Here is a 24699-nt window from a genome sequence, read left to right on the forward strand (position 1 = left end):
CAACAGCTGCATTCATGACCCAGTGAGCAGCACATGATCACGCTGACATACCATACAAGATATTTATATGTACATTGAGGTCAGAATACCCCCTTTCTTCCATTGTTAAGATCTTTCAAAAGCGTATTTGCTTCAAGCTACCACTAATTTCGGACTGTGGGTGGAAGTCCTCTCTATTCTCTGAGGACGCCCCAGAAAACAAAGGCGCCTTTGACGAGCCTAAAGGTCAGCCTGGAGGAGGTTGGAAATGCTCAGTTTTTTTTGTATTTGGTATTTCTAGGCAATACTAGACAGCCAGACAGCATCCTGCTGGGCTGGATGATTGCCGCCTCTCAGCGCTCACATTTACCGGCCATATCCTTCGCATCCTTGAAGACCCCGCATCCTCACTAAGCCCTCCCTCGATCCCCCCTTTCCCACTGCATTCAGCCACACAAAATCAATAACAACACTCGAATGCTATTTCTCCGCTCTGAGGGGGTATGGCATACGTCAAGCGTAATGGTTCACTGCAGCGTAAGTATGTCTTTTCCTCAAGGGACCGAGCTGAGTTGAGGAAGGGAGGAGGGGGAGGAGGGGCAGGAATTAAAGCTGATTCCATGCCCCCTCAAGACTAACGTGAGTTTTAACCACCAATTATAGCCCATGTTACCCATGGGCAGTAAAGGGCCCCTGAGCACTGACTGCAAAGCCAATCTGGCCGCACGATTTTTCTACATTTACAATCACACAGTAATGAAGTATGATTGTATGAGTCCTCTGTGGCTTTTATTCCTCACTGTTCCTTGATCACTCACTCTTGTACAGAGTGTGCTAATGACACTCAATAACGTCACACTTCTGACTCACACAGGTTGTCCAAAACAGGGACGGTTCGAAAAATCAATATCGGTTTAAGTGCACACTATATTTAGAATATTTTCACTGCTTTACTTTGCTGTTAGACAGCGTTTTCTGACAGGAAACTGCCAATATATAATCTTAACTATCACTCTCTCCAAAGCAACAAAACTCCATAGTTGAAATCAGTAATTCTACCTTGCAGAACATGGGAGCTGCTGTTCTACTGCTGCCTCCATGTGCTAGTTTGTTTGTGTTATTGTGTGACTTTGGCATTTTAAAAGGATAGTTTGGATTCTGCTAAGTCGCACAACACAAACAAATCAACTGGTCGAGGCAGCTGTAGACCACCTCCTCTCCTATGTTCTGTGAGATAAAAAAAAAAGAAAAAAAACAACATAATGAGACAAAAACAATGTAAAAACAATGTAAAAGACATAATAAGATGAAAAAAACTAAATAACGGAAAAAACACATAAGATGAAAAAGACACAAAAAGACAACAACAACATAAAAGGTGCAACAAGACAAAAAAGTAACAAGATGAAAAACACTAAGTGATAAAACAAGACAAAAAAGACAACAATATGAAAAAGAGGAAACAAGACTTAAAGACGAAAACTGACAAAAGAAGATAAAAAGGATGAAAAACATAAAAGACATAACAGATGAAAAAGATGTAACGAAAACTTGTAACGAGATTAAAGAGAGGTAACAAAACTTTAAATGATGTATCAAGACATAAAAGACATGCCAAGGCAAAAAAGACAGAAAAAAACAGCATAAAAGATAAAGGATGAAATGAGACAGAAACAATATATCAAGACTACGAATTCATAACAACTCAGACAGGCGAGGGCGGCTTGAGCAGAAAAAAGTGAGGTTCATTTAACTTTGCACAGAAGTAGTCAGTAGAAATGTCCTTTAGATGGCAACTTTTTACTTTTATATTTTGAATACATTTCAGAGCCTGAACTTTTTCACTTTTACTCAAGTAAAGGAGTTGAATCAGTATTTCTGCTTTTACCAGAGTCTTTTTTAAACACCAGTACTTCATCTTGAGTACAGAATGTATGTTCTTTTGCCACCTCTGCTCATACAATCCCACCTCAAATAATCTGAACTATCCCTTTAATACCAGAAACACATTTTCAGTGGCGAGCGTCACTTTTATTCAGTATGAACCGACATCAGAACCCAACCCACCCGCTTCCCTCCGCTCTCAAGGATACCGCCTCCCCGGGTGGTCTGGGACTGAGCAGCCTCTCCCTTTCACCCCCTCCACCCCCCCTCAAGGTTAATCCCTGCAGCTCTGACAGCCATGTCTTACTCGGGTCATGAAGTCATGCAGGGTGAGCGTTTGGGCAGCATTGATGGTTCTCGTAGCCCAGTGAGGGACAGGCAGAGGCAGGCTCAGATGCCGACAGAATGAGGAAACAGAGAGGTTGGCGGTCTCCCTGCTGTCTGGGATGATGCTCCCGCGGTTGGAGCAGAGATGTGAGTCAGTTGTCAGTCTGCAGGTTGGTGTTTTTGTACTTTTATTAGGCCGCCGTGGGTGGATGGATGGATGGGCTTAATGAAACCAGGGCAGGCTCCCGGGGTGTTCCACATGTGGGACAAGGTTACCGTTCATCCCTCTTAGGCTCAAAATCGCACTATGAAATGAAAAATGACTTGGACGTTCTATGAGCTAATAAGAAAGTAAGTAGTGAGCTTACTGAGTCCAGCTTCTCGACTGTGAGGATTACTGCTTTTCTCTGTTTGCTTTGGTAGTGAATTGAATTTCATTGGCTTTCTGACTATGGGTCGGACAAAACTAGACCTTTTATCTGGGAAACTATGGCGGGCATTTTCATTATTTTCTTATGTATAGAGACCAAAAGATTAATCAGCCAATCTAAAAAAATAATTGGCAGATTAAAATGGAAATAGACAACTTTTATGGTTTAACTTATCATTGTGAAGTAAATGTTGATTGCACAGTGTAATGGCTGTAGAGTAATGACACCATCCTCGTTTAGACCGGTTCCCCATAAGCCTCGCTGTCATGTGTGTGGAAAATGATGTCTCCATTACAGACTAAATGAATGAACAAATTTAGTCTTTTTCTCCTGATATTTTCTTCTAACATTCCTCCCCCCTCAATACCTCAATACCAACCCCTGCTGGTGCAGAGCAATAATGCTTTGTTATTAGAATGCAACAGAAAGAAAGAAACTACTAAAATCATTATGATATGACATTTGTTGGTCTGTTTGTTGTCTGTGCCAAACAAACATGTACTATTATATCTGGAGAACAAAATGTGTAGGTCGAGGCATCTCTGCAGCACTACAGTACTTTATTATGATCCTGTTTTATGACCTTTATCAAAAGATTGCAGCTTCTGCAGTTTGGATATTGCACTTATATTTTTGCCATATTTTCATTTTAATAGTATTTTAATTATTCAGCCCTAATGCACATTGTTATAATAGCTTATGCCTGTTCTCACGTTTAGTATAAAAGTGAAGAGTAGGTTATGGTTAGTCATAGCAGATCATAAGGTAAGAGGGAACACATATCAATAGAATTTTGCCATAACGCCGTTTGTCTTTGGCCCAGTGGCACAGCGCCACTTAGAAAGAGAAGTTGTATTTCTGCTTTAATTTTTATTATTATTTTTTTTATAATAGGTAGAGGCAGCCCTACAACTGTTACATACTTTCTGAACTTCTTTGTCACTGTTCAGTCAATCAAATAACATGGATGTTTTTTTTTGTCCCTGGAGGGAAATTTGTTTCCAAAGCCTGTATTTGTTCATGTTTCACATGAGGAACACACACACCATGAAACTGACATATGGTCATATATACATAAATATACAGTCATGCCCCTGCGTTTCATTGGCCCTGAATGAATTATGTCCACTAATGGACAGGATATGTTATACTGGCTGCAGCAGCTTCAGTTTGAAAGTGTGCTAATGTAAAATCTAATCAGGTCAGATGGCAGTGGTTTTCATGCGGTGCTGCATTTACATATTAATAAAGATACTACAAGGCGTTTTAACTTGTTACAAAACTGTTTCAGTTTAATACTGATGTTTGTATATGACCTACATAAACAGACAATACCATCTGCAAAAAATCTGGCTACTTCTATATAATTATTCTTAATGGTTGCCACCGAGTCCAATTCTCCTTGAAACGAGCCTTTGTTTACAATTTCTCCAGCAGAGTATTTTACACAAGATTTTTAGAGATTTTTATTTTGCTAATTTTATTTTTGACATCATATTTTGTGGCTATTTCAGTGAAAACACTTTTGTCCACAGGGACCTCCAGAATCCAAAAATATGAAAGTTCCTTGTGGTAGCTTTAAGTAAAAGTTCTAAAAGTACTACCAGCAAAATATACTTTCAGTATATCAAAGTAAAAATAGTCATTCTCCAGGAAATGTAATGTTTAACTAATATATTATTATATATGACACTAAGTGTGTGTGCTTCATTCTATCATTCCAATTTGGAATTTGTCGATCAATTTGTTCCTAATGGCTTCATGTCATTGTTTTTTGTTTCTCTTGTAATCAGTGCTTTTTAAAAATACCACTGTCTAAAACTACCACAGTCTACAGAACCTACTTCCGCCTGTGCAGTTTTGATAGATGAAACTATTTATTGATGTTTGCCGTGGGTCCTAATTTAAAGTATCACACACTCTCGGGAGGAGTGGGTTGGAAATCTGTCAGTCATTTTGAAAGAGGCAGGCACGGATTTCCTCATGTGCTCTGTCTTTTTTCGGTTTACACAATAGGAAACTTAAATATGACTTTGCTAAAATAATGTATTTTTATTTCTTCAGATGACATGTAAGGGATAGTGTACAGTAAATGGGTCATTATTGCGAAATAAATCCTAAACGGGTGGTGGACACCGATGCCAAGCAATCATGTGATGCCAGCAAAATTTGTAGATCTTGACAAGACGTTTGAATCATAAAAAGGTAAAATACTATATTGTTTTTCAGTTCCAAAATACATAAATGTTTTGAGCGTTTGTGTACACTGTGATCTGTGTATGCAGATGGTGTAAAGCACATGTAATGACAGACTGAGTGTGGAGACATTGTTGAAATCACCCTTATTTTTCTTAAGACATCTCAGGCTTTTCATCATCTGTTTTGTAAATGGATGGTTAATTAAATTATGAACATTTTCAGAATGTACTTATACCTCTTTACACAGAGAGAGGGAAACATTTCAAGGTGTTTTTATGTAGTTATCATGCAGTGGCTTTACTGGTTAGGTCCAGTAGAGATGAAATTGGGCTGTATGTGACACATGAACTATAGCGAGTTTCACACCCCTGCTCTAAATCCACTCCTACCCAGACTTCACTCAATTTGTTGGAGAAAAGGGACTTGTCTGCTTCATTGTGAATTTAACAATGGAACAGGTTCCTGGAATAGTTTTATATTCTGTTGGATTGTCTCAAAAAATGGGAATCGGCTTCTCAGAAAAGTCAGAGGGTTTATAAGTGATGCAGCTGCACTGTTTTATGACTGTAAAATGTGACTCAGCAGAGAAATGAGTGTTTGTTTCTTGCAAACCTGAAAAACATCTGCAGAAAATTGTTATTTTTCTTCTGTCTTCTCTATTTTCATGCCTCCAGTCAGACAAAAAAAAAGAAATAGCCTAATGGTGATCAGAATGCATTATTTAGTTTGATTCACTTGGCTTAAATTAGTGATTGCATCTTTGATCAGGTGATGCAACAGGACGCTGGTGGAGTACACTTTTGAAGAAACTTAACACCCGCAGTTTAGACAACAGTAAATCTTTTAATTATGATCAAAGATGTGTTAGTTGTTGTGGTAGAAAGAACAAAGCCAGCGATTTCAAATGCATAAAAGATAAATGTAGTGTGAATTATGAAGCATTTATTCCATGAATCATTGAGTGGAGCTCAATTTTCCCCGGAGTTTATCAAGGTTGAATTCAATTTGAATGAAACGTTGAGTTTTTTCAGGAGTCAGGAGGTAAACTACAGTTTGCCTCGACTCCCATCGCCTAAACCTAAACCACCACGTTGGATGGGTCACGTAATTCCGGCTGAAATGGAGAGCCTTGTCCACACCATCCAGCCTATTTCTTGGTAATAGCCTGACTGAGCTCCCTGAAGAGGCCAATTCTGGCCAGCAAGGCCCACTTAAATTCTCCGTGAGACAGAGGAAGAGAGAATAGGGTCTGTGGAGCCACTTAAAAGCCCCTGGGTGAAAATGGGATTTCTGACCTGCTCCACTGGTGCCGCTGCTCTACAGCCAGATTGGCTGTCAAGGCGCTGCCAGGTGGGAGAGGGTAAGGCAGGGGGAGTCGGAGGAATGGATGGATGCTGCTGTTGATGGTGTAGACCGCCAGGACCTCATTAGCTCAACATTTCATCAAACACCATGGCACCAGGGTGGCTTGCACTGCCTCCATATATCTCTTCCTCTTTCGCCATTTTCTCTTTTTTTCCCCCCGTTGTTTCTCACACTGTCTCCTTTTCTTTCCCACCTCTTCTTTCTCTCTCTCGATCTTTCTCCCACTGCTCCTCAAGGTCTCATTAACTAGATGAGTCTGCTCTGCTGGTAATCTGCCACTAAGTCAAAGTCAGCGTATGAGGATGATGATGACACATCACCCCCACCCCCCCCCCGACACAAACACACGTCCTGCTATAATCATTTGTTCTTGTTAATGCCATGAAAATGTAAATTTGTCAGGCCTATAATAATGTAAATAAGCAACATATTTCTGCTGGGGAGATATTTCAGGGCACATTAGAGGGCTCTGCAGGCCTGGTTTGCATATCATTGATTTTCAGTGCAGGGGTCTGTGTGGAGGCAAGAAGACACACCCACATGCACACAGGCAAAGTGTGTGTGTGGCAGCCTCTCACACACACCAGCAGCAGTGACATGTAGAGCAGCTTAACATACACAAATAGGTCTAATGTTAATGATTTATGTACGTGCACATCATCAAATGAGTATGCTGTAGAGAAAAGAGGCCACACACGTGATGAACCATACATGTACAAACGTAAGACTTACAATTTAGTCTCACGCAGTTGGTACGTCTTTACGACAACAACAGCAAGATGTCAAAATTCATTTCATTTCTGTTGTTACTGCCATACAGTAGATCTAATTTAAATGACCAAAACACAAAAAGTGGCACAAATCAGACTGCAGCTAAGGATTATTTTTATCATCGGTATTGATTAATCTGTCAATTATTTTCTCGATTAATTGATTAGTTGTTTGGTTCATAAAATTGCCAGAAAATGGTGAAAAATGTTGATCAGCATTTCCCAAAGCCCAAAATGATGTCCAATATATTCAGTTTACTGTCATATAGCAGTAAAGACACCAGAAAATATTCACATTTAAGAAGCTGGAATCAGAATATTTTAACTTTTTTTGTAATCACTCAAATCAATTAATCTATTATCAAAATAGTTGGCTATTCATTTTATAATAATTAATATTCAATAAATAATTAATCCTTGCCACTCCAGACACAAATAGTACATATTTTCATTATTGACTTAAAATTATGTAATATTTCTGCCTTAAAATGTCTAAAAACACTGGACTTATGTTATATATTTTGTTGAGTTGTGTGTGCGTGGCCAAACGAAACATGAATGAATGTTTAAAAAATGTTTGCAGTTAGTTTGTCAGTTTGATCTGAGCGTTATGAGCTCTGTGTCACACTGGACGGACTCGATGAGAATGACTTGTCACACACACAGTGGCCCCACGCTAAAGCAGACCCTGCTTTATCATCTATTTTACTCTAAATGGGGCTGTAATTTACAGAATGAACATCATGCTGTTTTGAAGAAGACTTGAAACTTGATTCTATAAACTCACTCACTCACTCCCTTATTGGCTTGACTTTACAGAACCAGAAACTCAGTCCACTATTTAATATACGGTCTATGCAATCAACTATCTTATTGACCGAAGTGTCCCATCACAGGCTAGATTTTCTAAAGCCTGAAAACAGAGCAGAAGTCTAGTTTTCTCTCAGATCACTTGAATTACAAAATGGTGAAAGGTTATTATGGAAATGTCTGCCTGTGTTGTTTGTCTTATTGTTTCAGCTCAACTTAGATTGTTACACCTCCACGGGTTTGTTAGAAAATATGTGGTGAGGATTTTTTTTAGTACTTCAGACTGAACTTTATTCTTGAAGATTTTAACAATCAGGATATGAATAATGAAAAATAAAGGGAGCATGAGATGACAGCTGTCAGTAATCAAGCATAAAGAAAACGGGAGCAAGAACAAAAGGCCACACTGTGTATTATCATGTCAATATGAGTAACTGACAAGCAAAGTTAAAATAAAACTCTAGAGAGATATAACAAAAACAAGAATGTACATGTACTGTACACACAAACCCATATGCACTCATTTGTACACACATATGAAGCAAAACAAAGGCCAACTTAAATGTTCTGGTTGCTCCCTCTTAAGAAGTAAAGATAAAGTACTGAACATGTTTGTGTGGGTATTTAATCCACATATTTACTATATGTGTTATGTTATTACCTGTTACCCTATTTGTCTGATATATTAAATGCTAAATAGTTAATAGGTTCAGATTTGATAAGAATTCAATTAGAGTTTTTTGCATGTGAACTGTTGTTTTGGAGGTAAACACACAGTCCTGTGTTGTGTGCGAAGGAGAGATAGATTTAAGGTGAATCCTTTGTAAGACCCCGGGGTTTCTACCAATCGCAAAGCAATATGACAAGCTACATATCCCCAGGAGGCTCTGTCGCTACCCATTTGTCAACAAAGCATTTTCTGCCTCAAACACATAGTGAAGCTTTTTACCAAAGTTCCCCTAGGTGTGCATTTCTGTCTGCTTTGCATATTTCTGTATAAACCACGGCTAAACCAAACTTTCAGAGCATTTCAGACACAAAAATAAATAAAGTTTGTAGAGTTTATAACAAATATGGTGCAAAACCAACATAAAAATTCTGCTGGCAGTGCTGCAGGTGCTTCCACGAGGACTGGGGAGGCCAAATGTTTTCATGCACAGTGTTTATTTGTATGAGAAAGTTTATTTTTCCCTGTTCACTTCATGTTTTTTTCCTCTCTTGCCTCCATCTATCAGCCTCTCAGGATGCACTGCCAGACCTGTGCCCTGGTGACCAGCTCGGGTCACCTCATCGGAGGTGCTCGAGGTGAAGAGATCGACCAGGCCGAGTGTGTCATCCGCATGAACGATGCCCCCACCGCCAGGGGTTACGCCCGGGACGTCGGCAGGCGCACCTCCCTGCGTGTCATCGCTCACTCCAGCATGCAGAGGGTTCTGCGGAGTCGCCACGAGTTGCTCAACGCCAGCCAGGACACGGTGTTCATCTTCTGGGGCCCCAGCAGCTATATGAGGCGTGACGGGAAGGGCCTGGTGTACAACAACCTGAGACTGATGAACCAGGTGCTGCCCAAACTCAAAGTCTACATCATCTCCTGGCAGAAGATGCTGCAGTTCGACGAGCTCTTCAAGAAGGAGACGGGAAAAGACAGGTGAGGGAATGACGGCAAGCTGTCACGATCACAAAGAATATACGAGAGTGCAATAAGGAGGAAAGTCATTCAGATTTTGACTAATTAATTGAAATATTACTTATATTACAATATGACCGAGTGCAATTTCCCAATTGCAAGAGCTGCAAATTTTTGATAAAGTTAAAATATGTGATGAAGCAGCATTATAATGAAGCACTTCAATGCTGTAAAGATATGCAGGCCTGCAGGTCTTGTTCTCCAGATGTTAGAAAACATAAAACATCATATCACAATCACAAAATTATTGCAGCATGATTTTTTTTAAATCATATCCTGCAGTCCTGATTTTGACTATGAGATGTATGGAGGCCAGCATGTTTAGCCAAAGTACTGCTCATATAAAATATATTCCAAACATTTGTTGGTTCAAATTCTCAAATGTAAGATTTTTTTTCAGTTTTACATCAGTAACAGTATCTTTGGAATTTAAACTGTTGGTCAGACAATATATGTAATCTGATTACTGACTAATTAGACAGATTAAGAGATAATGTAATAATAATATATAGTTGGGCTCTTTGATTACAGAGACATGGCATGGGGTTTATGATATGGCCGCACCTCATCAGTTGACCATAGTGTGGTTTTGCAGGCTTCCATTTTTTAATGAATAGAAAAAAATGTTGCTATTGGTGGTAAATTGGCTATTTAAAAATGTGGGGTTATTCAGGATGTCTGATGTCATGCCAATGACACATCACATCACCTTTTAAAACCTGCTCAGGTTGCTTGGAACCAGGTACCAAATATTATCAACAATGGGAAAACAAAAAAGAGTGAGTCGAGTTGAACTAAGTAGTACTCTGCAGCGGAAAAAGTACCTATGGGCCCCTGGTCCTTCGCAAACAAGCTGCCAGAGGAGCCAAAAATCTGAAGCGGCATGAGGGACAATATGAAGCTTAATTCAGGCTGCTGGATAAGAGCGTATATTTGTCCTCAGGGTACCAAAAATCTATTTCTTCAAGCTGTCATAAAATGTTTTGGGGGCACTCGTGCAGCTCAGTTGGTAGAGCAAGCACCCATGTACTGAGGCAATGACCACTGGTTCAACTCCCACCTGTAGCCCCCGGCTATAGACCCTTTTCTGCCTCCTGTTCAGCTGTTGTCGCTATCCAGTAAAAGCAAAAAGGCAAAAAGAAAAATAATCCTAAAAAAAAACAAAACAAACCAGTTGTTGTGTCTGAGAATCCAGCTTCATATGACCTTCAGGGAAACATAGTCAAAACTTTTCTAACTTGAATAAAGATTCATAGATTCTTCAACTTATACAACAACAATATACAACTCTTTGATTTCAAAACATTATGAAAATCAGTTTGTAAGGACAATTCAGTTTTGATTGATTTACACACTCAGTAGTAATAAACTAGAGGAAGGCAACTTTTATTAAAATACAGTATCACTATCACATATTTTACAGATTTCACCCTCACTTATGTGATACAGTTGTGATTTTCAAACCTTTTGCGCCTGAGGTACATCAAAGGGCAAGCCAGAATCTCAAGACACCCCTGTATTTGTGCCTGTGCAAAATATCTTCTATAACATTAGTTATCACTCTGTAAATGTTTATTTTTATTTCCTAATGCAAAATAAAATTTTGACAGCCATGTACTCATGAAAGGGAACAATTCAAAAATTAATTTGAAACTTTGTAAAATTACATCAAAGCAGCACCGCGCCAGACGAGTAAATTAGAAATGAAGTAATGGAAGCGAAAGGAGGGAGAGACGGACACTTTAATAATTTCCACCATCCAGCAGCTGCACAAATGGTGAAAAATGGGGTTCGCTTTGAAGAAAGGTTTTTTAAAGGGTTTTTCTTGAGGCTGTAGACTTTTCCTCCGTACTGGGAAATGGGTGTGTAGAAAGTACTGATATAGTAAATAAAATATATATTCGTACTTCTTTGTGTATATGTATATTGTAATAATAATGCATGGTTGTCACAAAATCCCACTGTACACCTAGACTTGTGGCACACCATTTGGAAAACACTGTTATATAGTCTTTAGTTCTGGTTAATGAACAACTTTTCCACACGACAACAGTGCTGACATGAAAGGGTACACACACACAGCAGAAAGAGGTTAAACCGGGTGAAGCATCGACTTCAATGTGCAGGTTTTTTTTTTTTTTGCCCGAAGGCATTATATAGCAACACAGTTGTGGGAGGCCCCAGAAATCACTGATATGAGAGTTGGCTGTAGAGGAGCACACCGTCGCTTTTACAATCTGTGTTGTTTTTGAAAATCAAGTTAGAAAGACATCAGTTGTTTTTTGTGTAAGTTTCGTGCTTCGGACGGCTCGCGAGTCCCAGATGTTGGGAGCTGCCCGCAACTTCTTGAATGCATCGCCAAAGGAGATTTATCAAAGTGGTTAAAGTTCAACATGAAATAGTTACGTAACTAACAGAAATAAAAACGTGAAGAACAAGATGTTTGAAAAAAAAAACACAGCTCTGAGTTTTTTTCTCTGCAGCACCTTCTCTCAAGCTGAACAGCGATAAAAAGACTCACATTTAATGAGTCCATGCTGAGTTCTCAGTCCTGTGGCCATTAATGCTTAATGAAAACACTACCCCACACACACACACAGTCTTTCTCTTTGTCTGAGTGTTCGTCAGTGAAGACTGAATCTGACTGCAGCTTAAGATAGATGTTGGGGGGGGCTGTCAACTACAGGGTTTGGTGAATAGCTCAGACATCCATCCCTCAGGATCTGTGCCAACAATCATGGTAAATGTTTACAGTGAGCAAACGGCTTCTGTTGTACTGTTATCCTTCACAGCATTAGGCATTAATATCTGTGAAGCTTATTTGAGGTCATTTCTGCTATGGAGTGTGGGAAGAGAAAGAAAGACAGCCTCAAAGTACTTTTATATCTAATGTCTAAGAAAAGGTCAAAAGGAAACAGAAGTTTGAAAAAAAAAAACCTAATTTCCCAAAAAATCCTCTTGTCTTTAAGGATTGGGAGCCTGTGTGAGCAGCCTTAATTGCAGTTTCTGGGTAATCAACTGTGTGATCGGCAGCCCTGCAAGCCTGTAATTGTGATTATGGGTTATGGCATTTCAGTGAAGGTAATTAAGCTGGTGTGGGATGTTGTCACATCCACCCATTTTAATAACACCAGCAGAGGAGCAATGAAAAACAGGTGTCCCTCTGCATCCTCACTGTTAAATTGCCAAGCCGGAATGAGCCTCAACCAGTGATTAAAGGCAAATTAGCTTTTGAAATAACTTTTTTTTCCTCTTGAGTTTTTTATGTTCCCGTAATGCTTTATTGCAGTCGCTAACAGCCCCGCTGTGTTGCCCTGTTAGGTTTCTAGTCGATACATTTGGGCCGAGTACTGGTGTACTTCACTGGAATAAAACATGTGGGTTGCAGGTTAGAGATTGTTCAGTTACCAGAAGATCACAGGTTTGATCCCATTAACAGAAAATCTACCTGCTTTTGAAAGAGCAGGAAAAAAATGGCAGCTAAAGCCACGGCAATCCACGAAAAACTGTTCTCTGGCGACTTATGAGAGAAGGTCAAAAAGACGGAAAAGAGAAGCTGCATCAGACCGACTGTGCAACAGAGTGTGATGCTACAGTAACAGAGAACAAGAGGCCACGGCCGGAGCTTGAAATGGATCTAAAGTGACCAGAGCCAGTTCTCCTCTTAGACCTACGCCCGTATTGATCTGTTCCAAGAATTACACCTTGGTGTGTGACATGAAAATGCTCGCTCTGAAGCAAGATTAAGGGCTCTATTTTCTGCCCATTGTGAAGCAGCACACAGCGCAGTCTATTCTGTCCTTGTTATTTTCTGACTGATGCGGTTGTCATTTTCTCACCCGGCACCCATGTTGTGTAGGTGGCCAATGTACCTGTGTCCATCTGTGTGAAGATATCTGGCTGAAGATAACACAGACAAGAGGGAAAGATAGTTGGGGAATGACGTGCGGCGAAGGGCCTAAGTCAGGAGTCAAAGCCACAGCCTCAGTGCATGGGGTGATCGCTTCAGATAGTGATATGTGGGGGCTTCTGCAGCACTGCACTTAATTCAATTAACATTTTGATTCATGGTGGATGCGTTGCAGGTGGGTGAAATAAGGTGAAGAGAGACGCTGTGCACGTTTACGGACAGCAGCTGCAACTTAATTGATTGTTTAAATTGTCAGGATTGTCAGGGTCTGATGTCAAAGTTCTGTGATCAGAAGGTCTCGCACACAGTCAAACATGCTGTGAAATTGTTTGGAGTAACGCTGCTGTATAAATTGGGACTTCCATCCAAGCTGTCCAAAGGTTATTTCCTCCGTGCTGTCGAGTGTGAAACTACAGTTCTTAGTTGTACTGCTTAAATATCAATGATATTTGCTGCAGTGGCATTACTGCATGCATGGAAACATTTAAAAAAGACTAAAAGCTGTCTCTCTAATCATTAAACCATCTTTTAAATGATGTCAAGCAGCAAAAACCTTCCAAGTGATTTCTTTATTGTGTGTTATATTGATGTGTGTTCTTTCTTCAACAACATAGCAAAGCACCAGAGGCAGATGCATCTGTCTCTTAAAGGGAATGGAAGGTGGCACTTTGTTTAATTCATGTTAAGTCAAAAACGCACCTAATTTTAATGAAGAGACTGAGAACGCCCGCTTTGCACGTTGGGCCTTACTTTGTGCTCAAATTATCGACCATTTGAAAAGGAATCGGAGACTCCCTAAATTCACGTGTAACATGCGTTGTAGATCATCTAAAGCTATTTTTTGCACACATCCATTGAACTATATATATTTTATTTTGCTACAGACATAACAAACAGCATATTTAGGTGCGCCAGTCACTCATTCACTCATTCACCTTGCTGAACCCAAGCGCAGACCTTCAAGCAAGTCAACTCAGTAAGAATACTGTGATATTATTGGAAACGCACGAATCAAGTTGGTCCATAAAGGCGTCTATTGACACTATGACTGAAAGTCATGACAGCTAATTGAGGCATAAAGGCTCCTTCCTAAAAGTACAGAATAAGACACATTTATCAAGACAGTCACTCCTACTTACAACACACTGTAAGAGTAACCTTTAAAGGCCACGCACGCCCCCACATGCGTTCTCAGTCATTTCAACTGATGCTCAAGTTTAAGGTAGGAAAAAAATCTGCTGGAACATATGCGATGTCATGTTTTTTTTTGAAGGTCCAGTGTGTGAGATTTATGGGGATGTGTAGGCAGAATATGGCAAAAATGTAATACAGTGTCCATGTTTTCATTAGTGTATAATCATCTGAAAATAAGATTTTTTTGTTAACTTAGAATGAGCCCTTTATATACTGCCAATTTGTGGCTGAAAAACTTTTCAGAAACATATTTTAGTGTACTGTTTAGTTGTTATACAAGAAGCTTTGTGGTCATGCATACCACTATTAATTCCTGCTGAATGGACGAGCCAATACCAAGCACCGCCCAAGCACCGTACGTCACCCTCCAGCTCCACACTCTCATTGGTTCTGCCTGTGCACTAAGATAACAGCCCCCATAACGCTAAACTAGAGGCCTAAAAATGGCAGTCCATAAACCAATCAGTGACGTCGCAGTTGGTTCACATTTGCACAAACCAAACACTGGTTCTAGATATGACATACAACCAATCAGAGCAGCTAAATGTGTGACATGTGGTTTATCAAATCTGAACTAGTGATGCTCCACTGAACCTGCCCCTTATTAAATAAATGGTCGTGATTAGCCCGACCGGATCCAAGGCTGGTGAAATTCTGACTGAACGGAAGGGGAGACCAGGTATCAGAGCAAATAGCAGATTCGTCTGGTTCCAAGACTATGGTGCTGCTCTTGTGCATGTTGGTTCACTAAAAAGGCTCGACTACAGTGGAATTGGACCTTAATTACTGTCATCGGCAGTGTTGTGCACGAATACGCTAAAAGAGTGTTCACTGACGGTGCTTATGTTTTTGGCGAGCAGTGAACAGAACAGATCAGTTTCCAGCTACTGAATGTTCATTCCTGAGTGAGTGAACGTCGGTCACAACATCAGTTTAAAAAAAGTGTAATGCACAAATAGAGAGGTAGCCTGTGCAAGAGCCAAAGAATGCAAAATTAGTAGGAACGTGTTATTATGCAGCATGAATTGTATGTCCTGGGCTACACTGCAGCCCTGTTTCAATGAGCAACAGACAGATAGATGTCAGAGAGACAGATGTCTCCTCCATCTGGTCTCCCTCTTCATTTTCTTGCAGTTCTCATGAATTAAGTTCTGTTCCATTTGAACTGCAAACACAGAATTTTCAAGTTCCCAGTTAGAAATTTCAACAGTATATAGGTGTTCAAGCTCGTTGTCTTTGTAGTGTAAAACATTCTCAAATTGTTGTTAATATCTATATGTGAGGTATCCTGGCCATTGAGATTAATACAATAAAACATGGCTATCGCAGACCATCTAGTGTGATGTTATAGTGATAGTGAACTAGTTAATTTTAAACTACCTCATGTGAAGTGTGAACTTGCACAACACTGGCTGCTGTGAAAAAGAGTTAATGGTTGAAATGACCAAGAAGTATTTTACAATCATGTTAAGAGGAATGAATATATAAAAAACTTGATAGAGAAGTGTAAAATGGAAACAAACAGAAAACCAAACTGAAGCAGGAAAGAAGGTCTGCTGCCAGTCAAAGAGAAGAAACATCAGAAAAGACACAAAATGAAAGGAATCTAGAGCAGAAAACATGCAAAGAAAGCAGTTGCAGACAAGAAAAACGGCAGCTTTATTCTTGCCATTTTCACCCCTGAGGACTGCAGAAGTAGAGCTGTTGATATCTATAGATACAGATGGCCTTGGAAGGAGTGAAATACTTTCAAATAAGCAATAAACATAAAATATTCTCTAATCACTGTAGTTGCTCAGGCTGAAGGTGTAAGGTATAAATAAACCTTACACTCTATGTGCCTTCTGGTGTTTGTAGTGCAAAAAGAAGAAACCGACCTGGACATTCATCTTTTTCTCACTAATGTTCTTTAGCTACATGTCCTCACAAGAGTTCACCGCTAATGATGCTCAGCAGGTGTTTCAGTTTTAGCTAATTACATTTAATCACATCTTTATGTGACCTTTAGCCCTCAGCAGGTGCATAACATCCATTATAATAAACTAATGAAAACCCACTCTTTAGAAATCAACAAAACAACAAAAACCGCCACCTTTGCTAAGCACCGCCCTCCGCCGCTACTGTTGCTACGCCTGTCAAGCTTTCCATTCTCACACTGCACATATGCTGTTTACAGCAATAAAGGTGGTAATTTAACATCTTAATTGGAAGTAATTTTTGAAACAATCTGTCTTTGATTCCACAGGGGAGGAAACAGAAGCACTTTCTCATTTCTAGCTGACAACCCTGGATTTTGTTGGCTAAAATGATGACTCTGGCAGATTTCAGTGTAGCTAGCTAATGTAAGGTTATGCTAACGCTTGACCCTTTAAAAGAGTCTTAAACATGTAACGTTGCTGAACCATCTTTATTCAGCTCCTGGTTTACAATAAAAAAAAACAAAAAACATAAGTGTTGGCTTATCAAATCAAGTGTTGAATCTGTAATCTTATTTTTCTCAAGAGAAAAGGAGTAGTCTGCTTGCAAGGTGAGATTCATTTTATCAAGGCAGATGAAGTTGTTTTCTTGTATCACATGCCATTATCTTGAAACCAGTTATCTCTTTCATCAAATATGAGCAGTGTATTGAAAAATAAGCTCTCTTTTTAATAGATGTAAGATTTTAAGTCTCCGTGATCAACACACAATTAAACTATTCATTAAATGGGGGCTTCTGCTAGATTTACAACACCAAACTGTGTAAACATGAGGAACAGCACCGTTCTCCTTCACACGGATAAATCTGTCTTCCCACTCACAGCTTGCTTCCAGTCCTTTTCAAGGCAGCCATTGAAGCTAAGAGCTTGACATTTCACACCACATTATTCATCAGCATGTTCATAAACAAGGAAATAAGGGAAGACTTCTTAAGTGAGATTAGCTGCATGCCTCGTGAGGAAGACCTCCATACATCCACCACAGATTGCCTGGTGACAAAATGTTGTGCTTTGAACTTTGAAAGTTTTCTAATTTGGAAAAGGTGTGTGTGTGTGTGCGAGAGAGAGAGGTACCGGGCTGTTGTCATATTAAAAGCCCAGTGGCTGTGTTTGCATATCACAACAAATCAACATGTTCCAGACAACCTGGGTCCTGTCTTAATTAAATGAAAATGAGAAGTCTGTGCTTCAGCTGCGATATCATCACTTTGGGTCGACACTGTTGTTTGTTGCTTGGACAGACTCTATTAAAGATGAAAGTAGAACAAAAGTGCTTTGTCACTATTCATCACACTGTCACTCAGCCAGATGCAAACCGTAAAAGAGCAGGAAATGACCATTTTAACCATTTTCAGACAGCAAACACAATTAGACTAAGGTGATGTAATAGAGGAGAGTTGTTGCTGTTGTTTGCTTAATTGTTGAAAGAGAACAAACTGACGGCGGTAAATTTGAGTCTAAAATGTGTACTGTATTTAAAAGCCTACACTGCTTTCTGCTAATATTACCATGTCTTAACACTATAGATGTTAAAATGAGAGTTCAATCAATATATTTCAGCTACACCAACAACATGCTAGCATGCTAATGTACTAACACTGGCATGCTAGCTTACTGTAGGCAGGTTAATGGGCGTGATTAACTTCTGTATTATTAACATTTACACAGAAAAAAAACAGGGAAGCTATTCAGTGCATAGAGTACCAAATGTAATGTATTTATTCATGTATGTATTTATTTGCATGACTTTCTGCATTCTGTCAACAAACTAAACAAATAAGCCGAAATTCCCCACTGAACGGCTTTCCTCTCTTTCCTGCTGTGTGTTTGAGGAACCTTTTCTTTGTTCTGTGTACTAAAATTATATTCATGCTGATATAACATTAAAAAGTTAGATTGATAACAACAGCATATCAAAGTGCACAAAGTTAGTATATAAACATGTTGATCTTTTTTGTCCATTTGCAGGTCCTGTAAGGTTTTGGTTATACATGCTGATTTCATTTGTGTTAGCATGTTACAGTCATAGTTAGCATGTTAGCATGTTAGCATTGATCTCAAAGAACTGAATTGTGGCTAACCACAATTAAGTCAATAGTTTTTAGTGGAAATTTTGACTTAGCCTGACAATCAGACTGAATTGCCACAGAAAAAGACAAACAGCTAAAACAGGACAGCAAAGCTTAAAAAAAAATAGAACTATTACATACATACAAGTGAGTAAAAATTAGTCCATGCACATAGAAAATATACAGTTTCAGTAAAAAAAAAATGTCTGATTATATTTCAGATTATACCAACAGTGTGTATGCTGTCATCAAAGCAAAAGGTGGCTTCTCGACAATGGGTTGACAATAAAAAACAAAAAGACCCTTGCACATTGTCATCTGCACTTGAAAACAAAGATTTGATAACTTTGTTATTATTTAATTGCAAGTGCAGAAGACTGCGTAAGGGTCTTTTATAATTTAGATTCTTATAAAGCTAAAACATATTTGACCTTGTTTTTACATTTTTTCTTAGGGTATAATTCCATATTTCACTGTTTTAATGTCTTCAGTGTAGAAAATAATAAAAAAATAAAGAGAAAAAAACATTGATTGAAAAGATGTGTAAAAACCTTTGACTGTTGACGATTAAAATTAAATATCACAGTTGTAATTAATAAAATTATCATGGTTAACATATAATCGTGGTCATTTTAAAATGTGCTGAGATAGTTCAGAAAGATACACGTTGAAATAATTTCACCATGTTTTATATTGAAGCCCCCTGATAGATTTGAAATGGCATCATGTGCTTTGCGATGCCATTAATGCAAAACCATCTTCATGGTGGGCCTGCGTTTGGGTGACAGCCGCTAACTTTGGTTGATACCGGACAGCAGTGATTGTGAGTTTTTCAAAGTACAGTAAGGACACGCGTACCACATACTGTGGTTTATTGTGAAATGTGTTCATCCCTAGTGTCCGTCCTGGTGGATGTAACTGGACTAAGCATCATGATCATTGTAGGAGAAAAGGTGTTTTCTGTTATAATCATGGCAAACAAATATTGCACCACATTATTAGTAAATCTAGAAATATACTGTGCGGACTCAAAGGCCTGCCAACCCAAGACAGTAGTTTATCTTTTTAGTTACACTCAGGGTCTTTTACACTCTATAATGTCCCCTGAACTCCTTTTAACACTACGGGAACATTTCCTGATTCCCATACAGCTTCCCAGGAAGATGCCTTTCTATTCCATCATCCCCAAGCAGGGGAAATACAAATGCTAAATAGGCTTTTTATTCAAGGATTTTTGCCTGACATGTATCCCCCCTACACTGTTCTCTCTGTGAAGAAATAAAAGAGAGAAAGTCTGAACACATTTTTTTAAAACAAGCAGGTAAACCATCCACTCCAAATGTGTCACCCTCATCAACCGGAGGCGAGCATGGTGTCGAGATGCCTGCCTGGTTGTTCTTGTCAAGACTTTTCTTATCAGGCACGGGCTTTGTTTCCCTTTTAAAACCTCAGCTGCTGTGGAGGCTAACGTGCATGTGTGGGAACAGACAGGAACAAGCTTTCTGAAAGCAGCAGGTTGACGAGGTGGTCGAGAGATCAGGAGCACTTCCTGTCAAACTGCTCTTAAGCAAGAGTTTGAACCTCAAGTCAGATCATTTCAAGAGATATGATGAGTAGTCCTGGAAAAAGAACCAAATAAAAATTACAGATTATTTTGATGCGTTTTAAGTCTTGTTTTAAAGGACCAGTGTGCAGGATTTAGTGGCATCTAGTGGTGAGGTTGTAGATTGCTACCAACTAAAGCCTCCCCCTCCCCTTCAAGCATGTAGGAGGTTTTGATACTGACAAAAAATGCAAAGGGCGTTGACTCATGCAGAAAACCACCTATAGTATTTTTTTCTTTTAAACCAAACTTTGATGTGGAAATGATCCTATCCCCAACACGTGTCCAAGCCTATGGTGAGCTTGCATGTATGTGCATTGGCTTTATGAGCGTTATAATAGGATTACATGTTTGGCTTTGCTCTTCAAACCACGTTTTAGTCCATCAAATAAAAAGACATTGCTTCTATCTCCTTTACCATCATTGTGATCTTATCTTTCAGGAAGTTTGATTTCCTAGTTTGGTCCATGACTAGTCCTGACTAAACCGTTTGCTTTCCATTTATTTTATGTTGCTTTGATATATGTAGATCACTGCTGAGTTTTTTATGCTCAGTACATTTTATAGTATAGTATAGTAGTAGTTGTATCGACAGGCTTGCTTGCAAACTGTATTTCTGTGTAGTTAATATTGGCGGTTGATTTGTGTAGCTAACATTAGTCTGATTCACCGGATGCATACTGCTGGTATAAGTCCTGCCATGGTCCAAGCGGCATCAGGGGGGCTGCATCTACGTTGTCATAGTCCCCAGGAAACAACAAAAACCTTCAACCTATACACTGAAAACAGCAAATCAGCACCTGGGACGCTAATGGTATGAATGGAAACATGTTAACATCTGTTACCAGTGATGTGGTCATTTTAATGTCAGAGCTCGCCTCCCGACATGCGAAGTTACCTCTCTGTTTTGCAGCAGCACCAATGCTGCATCCTGGGCTCAGTGCCACCCAAGACGTTTGTGATTGGTTTAAAGGCATGCAAACAAGGCAGAGTGTTTTTCCCCTATAGCTGAATATGTATGTGTGGAGCCAGACCTTTCTCCAGCACTGAGCGCTGTGGAGAGATGTCTGGTTATGTGAGACTGAGCTAACATTAGCAGTTGATCTGTGAGGCTAACATTAGTGGGTTGATCTCTGCAGCTAGCATTAACAGTTGATCTGTGTAAATGTTTCTTTAAATTATATGTTGAGTTCTTGGATGACAGCGGAAGGCAGAATTTGCACTGTGATGTTGTTCCTATTTTCTGATTTATAGACAAAATATTTGTAGAATTTCCTTCCAGTGAAGATTGTTTTTCATTAGAGGCCATGATAATGAATTGATAGATGAGCTGGTTTCACATGAGACGGGAGTGATGTTGTTACACTCTTGAAGTGTTGTAATGTGTGCACAATGCACATGGCAGTATATAAACTCCATTTTTACTAAATGTATCTGTACTCTAATTATGTCATTTTTTTCTCTTTCGGAATATAGTTGCAGGTTTTTTTTTTCATCTTAATTATGTAACTATGTAATAGAACTATGTTACCATTAAGTATCATAAACCAGTTTCAATTTTTTTAAAAATTCAATTGGGCGTCATTTAAGAATAAAATGTAATATGTTGGCCAATCTTATACTAATATATCGAAATTAATGTGGCAGTGATTTACTGATTCTGAAAGTGGCACTACTACATTTGCACTTATTGAATGATGATGTTTATTTAGTATAAATGCAGTGCTTTAAGTAGAACTCATTTTGTTTTCCTCTGTCACTGTTAATTTAATCCCATATGGTGAGCAGCTTGATGTTGGCGAACGGCAACTTTACGGTCAAAATGATTCCGTTGGTGCAATTATAATTAGGTTTGCAGGAATTACTTAGAGTAATCTCACCACCATTTCTAATATCTCCAAAGGGGCCATCTTAAAATGCACCTGATAACTGATGCATGAATACATCCACTGGTCACCAGTCACAATCCCAGCCAAGATGAGCTTTAGCTGTGTGGGGAGGCATGACGAGATGCACAGCTGTGCCTGATTCAGCTGAAGGATTCAAATTTATCCCTGCTGAATATTTTACATCAGCTCATGCTTGAATATTTTCACACTGTGGGCGAGGGAACAAGAACATTTCAGAGGCATTTTTTCACTCAAACTAATTTATAAATTGATTTGATGAATGCTGATTGTTCCAAAAGGGCTTTGGACCACAACAGCTAAACCTCCTGCTTGATTGTGCTTGGCAGTGATTACACCTGTGGCTACCGGCCAGCGAGCCAGAGATCAACATCAGGAAGTTTTCTGTCATTACTGCATTGTGAAAACAGGAACTAGCAGCCATGCTAGCAGCTCTGTGACCATGAATTTAGCATTTAGCTCAAACCAGTGCTGTACCTAACATCTGCATGCTCACGGTGACAATTTAACCATCTCTGTGTTGTGTTGCAGGCATATCTTCTGAAGTTGGGCTGGGCTTTTCTTTATGAATTAGCTACTATGCTGAATTAAAGTTAAAGTGTATATTTAGACACTGAGATTTCTGAAAAAAGAAATCAACTCTCAAAAAACTATCATACAGTAATGCACGGAAGGAAAAGTCAGGGTATCACCAAAGTCATTAGCACTGATCCTCTGAGGACTAAAACATGTCTGCAAGAAATTTAATTGCACATAAAAGTTTGGTCATTTTTAAAATTTCATTCAGGCCCTTCACACGATTTGCAGTATTTAAAAGAAAATCCCCCAAAGGTGACTTTGAAAGATACTATATTATTATGGTATATTTTTATACTGCAGCCTGACTGAAAGAAGTTTCCGATAAATATTTCAGTGTTTATTTTATATTTCAGGGGCTTCTCATTATAGCACATTTCATAAACTTTTATAAGGGTCTGTTTATGTTGCTGTCAGACCCCCAGAATCAAAGCTTTACTAATTTTTTGTTTTTAAACTGAAGGCTTTAATGGTCCTTTAGAAGTGCTGCAAGTTTTATGACTCTGGAGTCCATTAAATCAATTCAAAACCAGCAAGGAATTCTTAAAAAAAAATGTATAGTAGTCAGACTGGACTGTTTGTGTTCATCTGACAGTAACCCTATGAGAGACCACTCTGATGGACACTTAGATTTAGAGAGATTTTCTAATGCAATGAAAATATAATTTCATATATCTTTCATAACTGTGTATCTCAGAGGACTGTCATTAGCGCTTATTTCTCTGACTAAAAAACTGCAGTGTGAAAGCAGGCGGATCATTCTGCAGCTGAAGCTTTAGTCATTTCATCTATCTGCACCACCAGCAGGCCAAGGCTACTTTCTGATTAAGGGTTTGATTATTTGACAGGGTTCATTTGTATCAGTCGATATGTAGGATGGATCTGTATTTTAATGAAGCTGTGAGGGAACTTGAATGATCTCGCCGTCAGGAAAATCGACCTCTGGATTTAGATAAATCTTTTTCTGCCATAATACACCGATGTGAGATTTTCTGATTATCTTTCCCAGTTAATCACATTCAAAAAAAATCAACTGTGGTACAGTTTTCATCCTTATGGTCTCCCACACATGAAATCCATGCAGCTGTCTTCTTTCTCCCCTTCTCCTCTCCTCTGCAGGAGGATATCAAACTCCTGGCTGAGCACCGGCTGGTTCACTATGACCATTGCTCTGGAGCTGTGCGACAGGATCAATGTCTACGGCATGGTCGCCCCGGACTTCTGCAGGTGAGACAGTGGAGCTGAGTGTGAAACATCATCATCACCTCACCGAAAAGCACATTGTCACAAAGAGCTTTTAGAGCAGAGCAGAGCTGTATATGCAGCCGCTTCAAGTGTATAGAAATTCACAGCAGCACCGCGGCCTGATAAGAAAGATTAACACTGTCAATATATTCAGGCAGCTGATAAATAAAATGTCAGAGTGACTAGAGATGTTTTGGGAATGCTTAAATTGCCTAAATATTAGTATGAAATGAGTCAGTAAACAGGCGAGTGTTACAAAATTGAAACCTCACACTGGTTTTTATGCATCTTTGTTGTATAAAGTTTTAGAACTAAACAACTTCAGTAAAAGGAATAGTTTGGATTATTTGAAGTGGAGTTGTATGAGGTACTTAGTTCACCTTAACCTGCTGTTGATGAAAGTCAAAATGCAAGTCTCCTTCAAAAACGATCCAAGGCACACTAAGGTTTGTAAAAAAAACAAAAAAAACAAAAACAAAGCAAAACATTAAAATGCAAAAGTGTTAAAAAAATAAGCAACACAGGTCTTCGTGGTGTTACACTGATGCAACAGTGCAACACTGGTGTAACAGTGCAACACTGCACAGATGTGCATTTTGATATCTTTTACAAACCTTACAGTGTGTCATGGATTGTTTTTAAAGGAGACTAGCATTTTAGATTTTTTTTTACCGAGAAGTATAGAAATATTTTTTGTTTGAAAAATTATTGAAATGATTAATTGATGATCAATAGTCGTATTTAAGCTAGTGACAGTCAAACAATCC

General features: G+C 39.0%; 1 protein-coding gene across 1 annotated transcript in view; it reads left to right on the plus strand.

Moving 5' to 3' along the window:
* st6galnac5a (ST6 (alpha-N-acetyl-neuraminyl-2,3-beta-galactosyl-1,3)-N-acetylgalactosaminide alpha-2,6-sialyltransferase 5a) overlaps positions 1–24699 on the plus strand; it is a 71718-nt gene that overhangs the window by 39496 nt on the left and 7523 nt on the right. The window contains exons 3-4 of the mRNA XM_084732218.1: positions 9001–9413; positions 23807–23914. Coding sequence (XP_084588344.1) covers positions 9001–9413; positions 23807–23914 — 521 coding nt within the window. The remainder of the gene's footprint in view (positions 1–9000; positions 9414–23806; positions 23915–24699) is intronic.

Source organism: Lutjanus erythropterus, chromosome 12 (genome assembly GCF_056507025.1).
Source record: "Lutjanus erythropterus isolate fLutEry1 chromosome 12, fLutEry1.hap2, whole genome shotgun sequence".
NCBI classification, from domain to species: Eukaryota; Metazoa; Chordata; class Actinopteri; order Lutjaniformes; family Lutjanidae; genus Lutjanus; species Lutjanus erythropterus.